The sequence below is a fragment of the Alosa sapidissima genome, chromosome 1 (genome assembly GCF_018492685.1).
Source record: "Alosa sapidissima isolate fAloSap1 chromosome 1, fAloSap1.pri, whole genome shotgun sequence".
NCBI lineage: Eukaryota > Metazoa > Chordata > Actinopteri > Clupeiformes > Clupeidae > Alosa > Alosa sapidissima.
The window spans coordinates 54,584,882-54,595,946 of NC_055957.1; the positions used below are offsets into that span (position 1 = coordinate 54,584,882).

At 40.9% G+C, this 11,065-nt stretch overlaps 1 protein-coding gene across 3 annotated transcripts in view; it reads left to right on the forward strand.

Annotated features, from left to right (window-relative positions):
* atr (ATR serine/threonine kinase) overlaps positions 1 to 10,823 on the forward strand; it is a 132,510-nt gene extending 121,687 nt beyond the window's left edge. For 2 of the 3 annotated variants that reach the window (XM_042109270.1, XM_042109280.1), the window contains exons 42-47: positions 5,358 to 5,508; positions 5,750 to 5,906; positions 6,591 to 6,744; positions 10,029 to 10,180; positions 10,298 to 10,403; positions 10,537 to 10,823. In XM_042109270.1, the coding sequence (XP_041965204.1) occupies positions 5,358 to 5,508; positions 5,750 to 5,906; positions 6,591 to 6,744; positions 10,029 to 10,180; positions 10,298 to 10,403; positions 10,537 to 10,710 (894 nt within the window). In that variant the 3' untranslated portion in view covers positions 10,711 to 10,823. Of the gene's footprint in view, positions 1 to 4,032; positions 4,165 to 5,357; positions 5,509 to 5,749; positions 5,907 to 6,590; positions 6,745 to 10,028; positions 10,181 to 10,297; positions 10,404 to 10,536 lie in introns of those variants that run through there. The other variant, XR_006034969.1, reaches the window with a different exon arrangement.
* The last annotated feature ends 242 nt before the right edge of the window (positions 10,824 to 11,065 follow it).

Below are 11,065 nucleotides of genomic sequence, written 5' to 3' on the forward strand. Positions count from 1 at the left end.
TGAAAAAATCTCCCATTCTGATAACACAATTAAACGTTGCATTGATGATATGTCGGAGGACATGGAATCTGTACTGAATGAGAAACTACGGCTAGGGCCGTTCACACCAAGAACAATAACTGTAACGATAGGCCTAACTATTAAAAATATTGTTCTTGTTAGTATGAATGACGACGTTCACACATAAACTATAACGATAACGACATGAAGAACGATCACTTTCAAAGTGATTTTGAGAACAATAAAAAGCTAACAGCCAATCAGAAGCCATCATATTTTAGCCATCACATTCATTAGGCCCAACACAAGGAGAGACTTTGTTTATCGTTGGTCCGTGTGGATGCTTTTATCGTTATGGTTATAGTTATCATTATTGTTATTGTTCCTGGTGTGAATGGCCCTTTAAGGAGGAAATTTGCGCTTAACATAGAAGATGAGTCCACTGATGCCAATGGCCTTTGCCAGCTGATTGCAAACGTGAGATACATGGATGAGGACAAAGAGAACTTTAATTAGAACTAGAAAACCATGCTAACCTACCTGAGATGAGATATTGTCTCTGAGATATGTCGTTTTATGCACTTTAGTTGAAGGCCTATTCCTGATATTTCTGTTCATGTTCTCTTCACTATTTTTTCAAAAGTTCTATTAAATTAGTTGAATTAAAGAGAGTGGTTCATTTGAATGAAACAAAAATGAGAGAAACCTCACCTTCTCATAGTTATACCTATAATTAAAGCAGTTATGGCCTATCCAACATATCATAAGGTTAAATAAAATGGCATGAAGTACAAATATGGCACAAAGGATGTTGAGAGTAAAAAGTAAAAAATAGGGGTGCCGTGGATGGAGAGAGATATGTTTAGGGGTGCCGTGAGCCAGAAATGTTTAGGAACCACTGCTATAGATATCTGTAAATATCAAAATAATATGATGTACAGTATAGTTACATCAAGTTGGATAGTTGGACTATAGGATGCTCCAGAACTCCTAAAGGAGCCACAACACTTTTAACAAGACACTATAGGAATGTTGTGTTTGCTTTTAGTTTTGTTGCTACTGTGCAGGCCAATTATGAGTTCTGTCCAACATTGGTGGTAGGTTTAGAGGTAAATTGAGCACATTTTAATCATATTGCACATGGCTGTCATAGACTCCAATGTAAGGTTGGGTATCGTTTGGGTTTTATCCAATACCAGTGCTAAATCAATACTTTTAAAAAAGGTACCGGTGCCAAAATGATGCCTGAACTGGCACTTCGTTTTTAAAATAAAATGCCTTTTTTTGATTGAAAAGACCAATTTGAACATGACATTGAACTATATATTTATTGTTTATTATCAATATCTGTAGTTTCATTGCTTCTAGGCATAATTCTAGTTGCAGATGGCTTGCCATAACTTTAAATGTTAAAACGTCTTACCATGGATGCACACATAATGGCAAGTAGCCTAATCAATCTTTCCTCTACTTTCAAGATTATCCAGTGCAGAAGGTTTGCCATATATTTAAATGTTAGAACGGCTGCCAGGTCATGGACAAAGGCAATTGCAAGCAGTCTTATCTATGGAGTCAGCTTTCAAGTTTATCCAAAGTGTTCTCAAATGCTTCAATACATTTTGTGTCTTCCCCCTTAAAACGCAATAATTTTTTAACATGTTACATATACCGGTGTTGACGTTTTTTTGATTCCCAGCGGTAGTAGGCATTTTAACAGCAGCTGTGCAAAACATTAGGCTACCTCCCATCAGAGCAGCTTAATTAGCGATAACATGCGGTGATGGTTCCGTACAGTAACCTCATTGACAGATCAGGAATATCAATGCAGCAAAAGTATGATTGTCGCCTACATTTATGTTTTCTTACAAACTTTTAGCATGGTCTTCAAATTCATCGTAATGCTATATAGGCCTCATGCATATGAAGGATTAATGTCATTATATCAAATCAAATGTTTATTTGTCACATACATTATACAGGTAGCCTATAAATGCAGTGAAATGCTTGTTCCACTGACTCCAAGACTGTGCAAAGGATATATGTATAGAAAAGGAAGAAGAATAAAGAAAGAAAGTGCAAAGTGTTTAGGCTCCTGTACTGTATGCTGGTGCTCCTGCTACAATCCTCATTTAAAATCCTGATAGCCTGGGGGTAAAAACTTCTCCGCATTCTCTCCGTGTTGGACTTCAGGCAGCGGTAACGTTTCCCAGACCGTAGGATAGAGAAGAGGCAGTTGTTGGGGTGACTGGGATCCCTGATAATTTTCCTTGTTCTCGACTGACATCTCCTTAGGTAAATTTCCTGTAGGTTGGGTAGGGCACTGATCTTCCTACTCTCTTCAGAGCTTTACTGTCTAGCTCAGTGCTATTTCCATACCAAGCTGTTATACTGCCAGTGATAACACTTTCAATGGTGGTTCTGTAAAAGTTCTTCAGTAGTTGTTGAGGTAGCTTGAAGTACTTGAGGCGTCTGAGGTGGAAAAGACGCTAATGACCCTTTTTCACCAGTGAATTAATGTGCTTGGTCCAAGTCAGGTCTTCAGTAATATGGACTCCAAGATATTTAAAACTCTCTACCCTTTCCACTTGAGAGTCATTGATCATAAGTGGTTAATACATCTTATGCTGATCACGTCTGAAATCTATAAACATCTCCTTGGTCTTCGTAACATTCAGGAGGAGGTTGTTTTCCTGGCACCAGTTGGATAACCTGTCTACTTCACTCAAGTAAGCCTGCTCATTGTTCTTTGAAATGAGGCCAACTACTGCTGTGTCATCAGCAAACTTGACAATGATGTTGGAATAATGTACTGCTGTACAGTCGTATGTGTAGAGGGAATACAACAATGGACTTAAAACACATCCCTGTGGCGCTCCTGTATTGAGAGTAAGGGATGAAGAGATGTGACTACCCACCCACACGGCCTGGGGTCTACCAGTCAAGTTAAAAATCCATTTACACAGAGATGAATTCAGTCCAAGATCTTCAAACTTAGTGAGTATTTCTTTGGAACAGGAACAATTGTTGATCTTTTAAAACAAGTTGGTACAGTTGACTGAGCCAAAGAGAGGTTGAATATTTCGGTGAATACAGGACCAAGTTGATCTGCGCAGGTTTTGAATACTCGTCCAGGAATGTCATCTGGACCTGCCGCTTTTCTGGTGTTCACGCTCCTAAATGCTCTCCGCACGTCATGCTCTGAGAGCGTCATGATTGCAGTCTACACTGGGCCTGACAGGACTGACGTGCATTCAACATGCGCCTGAGTGATGTCCTCCGCGTTTTGGTCAAAGCGCGCGTAGAATGTGTTGAGCTCATCTGTCAGCGAGGGGTCAGCGTTCACAATGGTGGAAGTTGGTCATTTGTAGTCCGACATCGTCCGAAGCCCTTGCCACATACACCTGGAATCTGACTGTTCAAACTGGGACCGGATCTTTTCCCCATACCGTCTCTTGGCTTCTTTCACCATTCTCCGTAGATTGTATGGGGCAGCTTTATATTCCTCCATGTTTCCAGATAGAAGTCCTGAGTTATAAGCAGCAGTTCGTTCATTCAGAGCGTCGCGGATGGAGTGGTTTACCCATGGCTTTTGGTTAGGGTATGTCTTCATGATGGCTTTGGGAACAGTGTCATCCACAAGCTTTCCTACTACTGCTTCTGTAAACTCATCGATGTTCTCTTCAGATCTGAACACATCCCAGTCCACAATGCTCAGCGCATCTTGGAGCATGTTCTCAGACTCCTCTGACCAGAGCGTCACCTCACGCATGGCTGGAGGCTCGCGTTTCAGTTTTTGCTGGTACCTGGGCATAAGGAATATTGCAGATTGATCTGATTTGCCGAAAGGAGGAAAAGACTTGGCTTTGTATCCATCTTTGAACAAGGTGTAGCAGTGATCCAGTGTCCTCTCCCCTCTGGTGTTACATTTGATGTGCTGATAAAAATCCGGCATGACCTTGAGACGGGCCTTATTGAAGTCACCAGCCACAATCACCGCTGCATCCAGGTTGTCATTCTGTTGCTTTCCGACAGTCCGGGACAACTCCTTCAGTGCTGTATCAGTATCCGTTTGAGGTGGTATATAGATGGTGGTGCCGATGACTGATGTGAACTCCCGGGGAAGATAAAATGGCCTGCATTTCACAGTGATGAGCTCCAAATCAGGTGAGCAGTGTTTTGCTAGTACCTTGACATTCCGGCTATCACACCAGCTGTTGTTCATAAAAATGCATACCCTCCCTCCTCTAGTTTTGCCAGAATCCGTCGTTCTGTCCATGCGATGTACAGAGAGAGATTCAGCAGGCTGAATTGCATGGTCCGGCACTGACGGTGTTAACCACGTCTCAGTTAGGCAGAAGATGTTAGTCACGTATGTCTCTTTGGTATTTCAATCGTGCCCTTATGTCATCCAGCTTATTATCCAGAGATTGGACATTGGCTAATAGGACACTTGGCAACGACGGGCGGTGAGCCCGAATTCTGAGCCTATTTCGGACTCCGGCCCGCTTTCTGCGATGTTTTCTCCGCTTGCATCTTTTGAAGTTGGTGCGCTCATCGGCATTCCTGAGAATTTCGCTCGGGCAAATTGATTCCGTGAAAAAGTTGTCAAAAAGTCCATTGTTTTCCATAAAACCAATGTCAATCAGTGCCTGGCGACTATACGCTGCACGGCCCAGTGCAGTTGGTGTAAATAAAATAAATAAAATAATGGAAAATATTAAATAATAGCACAGTGTGGTAGGAGCCCGCAGATAGGCGTCCGAACGCAGCGGCGTCATGGCAACAAGTTCGGAAGTTATCATAACATATCGTGAAACGAAGTTTTCACATTACAACTTGCTGATAACATTTCAAATAGATGCCAGTTAGTGCATTAGCAAGTGTTTGTGTAAACTAGGCTGTTGTTGTTGTTTCATAGCCTTTTGCTTTTGTGTAGGTATTTGCTAGATTTTGACAAGAGCTTGTGATATTGCTTTAAAGTAGGCTGCTTGGCAATGGCGAGCTGTCTAACACGGTGCACATGTGGTGCACCCCTCTGCTTTAAGCTTGAAGTGTTTATAAAGTGTTTTAAAAACGCCAGAGATTTAAGTGGCATCAAAATGAGACACCAAATTCCATGTTGTTATTCGATGTCGTTACTACCATCTGCCTCGGCGCCGGTTACAAATTAGGACCAGGTTTAGGTGCCCAACCCTACTCCAATGGCGGGGGAATAATAATAAGAAAACATAGAAACAAAATGGCTGCCTTCTCAGTTTCGCTGATTGGCCCCCAATAAAGGTTGATTACCAAAGAGATTTTACATGGTGGTCAGTCAACAGCATTGTTGTCCCTGTTGTTTTCCCTTTCCGTATTAGTGCTTGCGGAAAGATGCTGAGTCCCGGAGGCGAGATCTACACATTCGTACATATGCTGTCATCCCATTAAGTGAGGAGTGTGGCCTTATCGAGTGGGTAAACAATACAGCCGGTCTGCGTCACATCCTCATGGACCTCTATAAAGAAAGAGGTAAATACTTTTCTCAGTGACCAACCCAGGCATTATGAAGAGTGTAATCTAACTGAAATAACTTTTACTTTACAGTGGAATTTGTCTGTATGCATATGTGTTTCAGGCAGCTGGCATTCAGCTTTCAGGAATTCATGATGCTGGGAATCAACTAGCTTAAAATGTTTGCACTGCATTATAAAGAAAATAGGATTTTTGATTCAAACTTTATTTGCTTGCAATTGTTGACTTGTCCTCTTAGGTCTTTACATGACTGGAAAGCAGATCAGAAAGTATATTCTACCCAAGACGGCATCCTTTCAAGAGAAGTACAAGTTGTTCAAAGAGGTGTTGTGCGCGTCCCATCCTCCAGTCTTCCATGAGTGGTTTTTGAGAACATTTCCTGATCCAACCTCCTGGTAGATCTTTTCTTTTGTTCTCTAATGGCCTGTGTGTTTTTTTGTTCTTGCAACACATTATTATTATTTGGAAATAGTTCAATGTCTGCTTGCCCCATGCTGTAAATTTATAGTAGCAGTAGTTTACAGTTATGCGCAGATAACAATGTTACATTCCTTGTGCTATTGGTTGGGGACTTCCTACAGCCGATCAACAAACAAGCCCAATTATTTCACTCCATGAAATTCCTGGACATTTTAAAATCAAAATATGTCTGCCTCTGCCAAGACACTAAAGGTTGGTTGAGATTGGATCATTCAGCAAGACAGTGTTCCTGAACATATGTCCAGATCAACACAAAAATAATTTACTGAACACTAAACCAAGCTTCTGTCATCTCAGTCTTTTGAACTGAACTCCATAGAAAACCAGTATTGTGAGATAGACGAGTATGCATAGGAGAGTGGTAGTGTTGTGCAAGCCAAAATGTTGGGTAAGCAGGGGGCATGAAGTCTTTTCCCAGAAAAATACATTGTGCAAATATCTTCAATTGGACACATTCAGACTTCTGAAGGACCATCTTAAAGCTTAAAAGATCCTGATATTAAACATCTAGGTAGGCAGTGGTGCCAATAATTGTCATTAGAATATGACAATGTAACACATATATGACTTTAAAGCATAATTGCTGTGCATGGTTACAGGTATAATAGCAGATCAGCGTATAGCCGCTCCATTGCTGTGATGTCCATGGTGGGCTACATTCTTGGGCTAGGAGATCGTCATGGAGAAAACATATTGTTTGATTCTCTGACTGGTGAATGTGTCCATGTGGATTTCAACTGCCTCTTCAACAAGGTTTGTACATGTATGCATTTATGAATGGTTGGATGTTGCGTTAATAAGCAGTTGAACAGTTCAACACACAAGTATAGCTAAATGGCAGCAACTAAATGTATTTTAACAAGTAGACATGGCCAAGAGGATCTGCTGAAGTTCAAACTAAGCATCAGAATGAGGTAGCCTGGAAAATCCAGACCCTGGTAATCTAGAAAGATTAAGAGTCTGGCCGCGAACAATGAAATGGCCCAACTCGAGGGGCAGCACCAAGCATACATTTGAAAATCTCACTGCACACAATTGGAAAACACTAGACCAATGTTTACTCTGAATGATTTCGGACTTCGACGCAATTGGATAAATGATAAATGTACTAATACCTACACATTACAAGTAGAATAGAATAAAGTAGAATGTTTTCACTCCCCGATTTGACATCTGACCCAAAAATACACAGATATATTAGCCTGGGTTTTCCCATGCTGCCTTAGGCGTGCGATTTTATTCACGCTGCTAGGCAGCCTGGATTCCATGGACTTCGTTTTCACCTCAACGAAGGAACCAATCACAGAACGGAGGGGGGACAGCAAGACTATGACGACACACCAAAGCGGTTATGAGCTACGTACAGACGCATTTGATAGACATTCGTAGCGCCCAATAAACGGCTCTGGAGATTCCTAAACCACGTTTCAAATACGAGAAAATGAATGTGCGTGTAGCCAGGCTACAGATATATAATGGTCATGTAGCAAAAATAAGATGTTTTAACCATCTAAGCATAATGCATAGCTAAATATGGGATGTCTCTGAAGAGGCAAAATCAATTGTGGGGAGGAAAGAGAAAAGCTGAAGTACAGACTAGCCGATGATGACTTCTCTGTGTACTTCATTCTACTATGAAAAAAACAAGAATAAAGAGACACTGACACGTGTTAGGTTTACAAAATGAAACAAATGTTTTTCATTTTATTTATAAATGTCAAACAATTTCATTAAATAACCAGGAACCACAACTTCAGGTAAATAACACACTGCAAAAAACAGCTCATCTAATAAAATCTAACCAAGATCTAGATTGATTAAAAAATCTAGTTGGTATTGTTTTCAGTTGAGTAAATTTGTCTTGATACGACTCCTTAAAATAATAATAATAATAATAATAATAATAATGATAATATGTTTTATTTATATAGCACCTTTCTCAGACTCAAGGTCACTTTACAAAGTCGACACAAACAGAGCAAGACAACACAAAAACAGACCGTCAAAAAAAAGGCCATTTGCGATGAGTCTAAGTGTTGGCGGAAGGTGAAAAATGTTCCTGAAACAGAAAGGTCTTGAGGTGAGCTTTGAAGAAAGGAAAGGAGGGACTGTCAGGGAGGAATTGAGAGAAAGACCTGCCACCTAGGGTAGAGTCTGGTGCGGGGGACAGAGAGGAGATTTTGGTTAGAGGATCTGAGGGAGCGGGAAGGAGTGTAAGAGGTCAAAAGGTCAGGTAAGTCAAGGTTCCTCCTCCCCCGTCAGCTACCCGTCAGGGGAAATTGTTTTTTGGGGGGTGGGGGGGGGGTCATGTTTTATACACCCTTTTTTCTAACACTGCATTTCGTTCGTTGCTTTTACATTACCATAACAGATACGCATGCCAGTTATGTATCCACCACCTCCAAAACTCTAAAGCTGCTGTCAGAGGACACAAGTTTCTTATTGTGTATCAACAACACTCAATAACAGTTTATGTGATGTGTTAATCACAAAATTTCTTCCCTAACAATTTGACAACAGCTAGTTGTGAAGTAGGCTATTCAACTACCCAGCTTGCTTGCGAGACTCTTTGGCTGCGCATTGTGCACCTGCTTCCTTATTTGGGTTTTAGGTTGCCAGATTTTATGACAAAAAGGTTTAAATCGAAAGTAAGGGATTGTGTATTTCATAGAGATGACCTTGAAATACGGGAGAAACCCGGGACAAACAGGTGTGTTGGCAGGTATGACCAAACGGTGTATCTCAAACGGTTAGCAGGTTATTCATCCATGCACACCCCTATATTAAACTATGAAAGTCACCAATTACTCTTATACTAATTTCCGTCCTCTTTGAAATGGAGACAAAAAAGTGAGTTTGAATGTGTGAATGGGCATTTGAATATAGCTCCAAATTACCCGTGTAAGAAATTTAGCATCTTACAGTGTTTCCTCTATGTTTATTTTAGCATGGCAGCCCGCCATGGTTTAAATTAATACCACCACGGTATCAGATTCAGGGCAGACGCACAATGCAGTTGCTTTTTAAATAATCCTGCCGACGTATCCTCCCCTGCTGGCTGACACTAACATTGCAATTTAACAATAAGTAGCCTAAAACTAGTCAGAGGTTATTATGGCCCATCCAGTTTCACTTCACATATTATATATTGTATTGATGTAGCCTATTTAAAACATTAACTTTCTTCTCAGTGTTTCCTCTTCATTTAGCGGTGCCACTGCTTCAGAATTAGGGGAGACGCACGCATGATATTGTCCAGACGCAAAGTAGGCTAAATGCCCTCCACTGGCTGCAGAAAATTGCAGTTTAACAATAAACAGCAATGCTAAACCGAGGTACCTGTCTAGTTTCATTCCATAAATATATTGTTTTTATAGACGTTAGTGGCATGCACTATCAAGAGCGGTGAAAAGGTGTAGCACAGGCTAAGGAAAACCCATTCATTTCTGGAGCTGATCGTATTGCAAGTATTCCCCATATCATAGCCTATTAGCTCGCAACAACAGCAAAAATGAAACATGAAAAGGATGTCTCTGCAGAGACACCGCTGTTACATTAGATGCGCACTCAATCGCAATTCAACGTAGGAAAAAAGCAACAACTGGTAGTAACAAAGGTAAATTGGATTAAAGCAAAACATTTTGTATGCACTTGCGGTGATAGCCTAGTGATGTGAATCGCGGACTATGGCCTAACCAAAGGAAGTAAAGGAGATTTGCACCAAATAAATGCAGTGTTGTGGGTTGTGTTTCTACATGTTGGCCCAAAAAAATAATTTCTTTCATAAACGAAGTAAGCTAAGCGTTTTCTCTCCATTGTCAACTGAACTACTGGTATGTTTAAGCAGTGGCATGGGGGGGGGGGGGGGGCCTGCCGCCACTGTTAAAAAATCTAGAGGAAACACTGTCTTAACCAGTGATCTATGTCATAGCGCCGTGAGGAAAGCAGTATTTTGTTTTTTCTTTCGTTTAAAAAAAAAAAAAAACATCTACTAAACCATGTATGTGTGGGGACTCATGCACATGTGAATTTCTTAGGGAGAAACCTTTGATGTTCCAGAGGTAGTCCCATTCCGGCTCACTCAGAACATGGTGCATGCCATGGGGCCCATGGGTGTTGAAGGGCTTTTCAGACAAGCTTGTGAAGTCACCCTTCGTCTGATGAGGGATCAACGTGAACCATTAATGAGGTAAGTCCAATGACATAGCACAGCAGCATTGAAAAACTGGAAGCTTAAAGGTGTGACCCAATCAAAAAGGTGTGACCAACTGATTAAAATGATACATTTTCCTCTGGCTTGTCACAGCGTCCTAAAGACATTCCTTCATGATCCCTTGGTCGAGTGGAGTAAGCCTGCAAAAGGTCTCTCGAAGACGCAGGTCAATGAGTCTGGAGAGATACTCAATGAAAAGGTATTGTTTTCTGGGTCAGGCTTCATCAGGCCTCATCTAGCTAACTAACAATTGTTCATAAGTTGGTTTCTTATTGGTTACTTTTATTAACTCCATTGTATATTTACATGACTGTGTTTGGTATCCTCCACAGGCCAAGACACATGTGCTGGACATTGAGCAGAGGCTTCAGGGGGTGATCAAGAATAGGAACAAAGTAATGGGTTTACCCTTATCCATTGAGGGGCATGTCCACTACCTCATCCAAGAAGCCACAGATGAGAATCGCCTGTGTCAGATGTATCTTGGCTGGGGACCTTACCTCTGACCATCTAAGCCTTAAAGTGGATTCAGTGGATATTGAAGACATTCCATCACATCTCTGTGTTATAGTTTTACACAACAAATAACTTTGAATAAAATTGAGGATGATTTACTGTAGGAATTTGTGAATGCTTTCTGTCATCTATTGCCAGAGGTCAAGAAAGAAGCCTTGTTGTTCGTGAACGCTTACAACTTTCAAGCTATTTGATGAGTGGCTTTTTGAAAGATTGGCCAGCTCATTATGTTAATAATAATACATTTTATTTAAAGCGCCTTTCAAGTCACCCAAGGACACTGTACAATAAGATAAGGATATAGACATAAGTGTAGCATAAAAACATCAGATAGAGACAGTACAG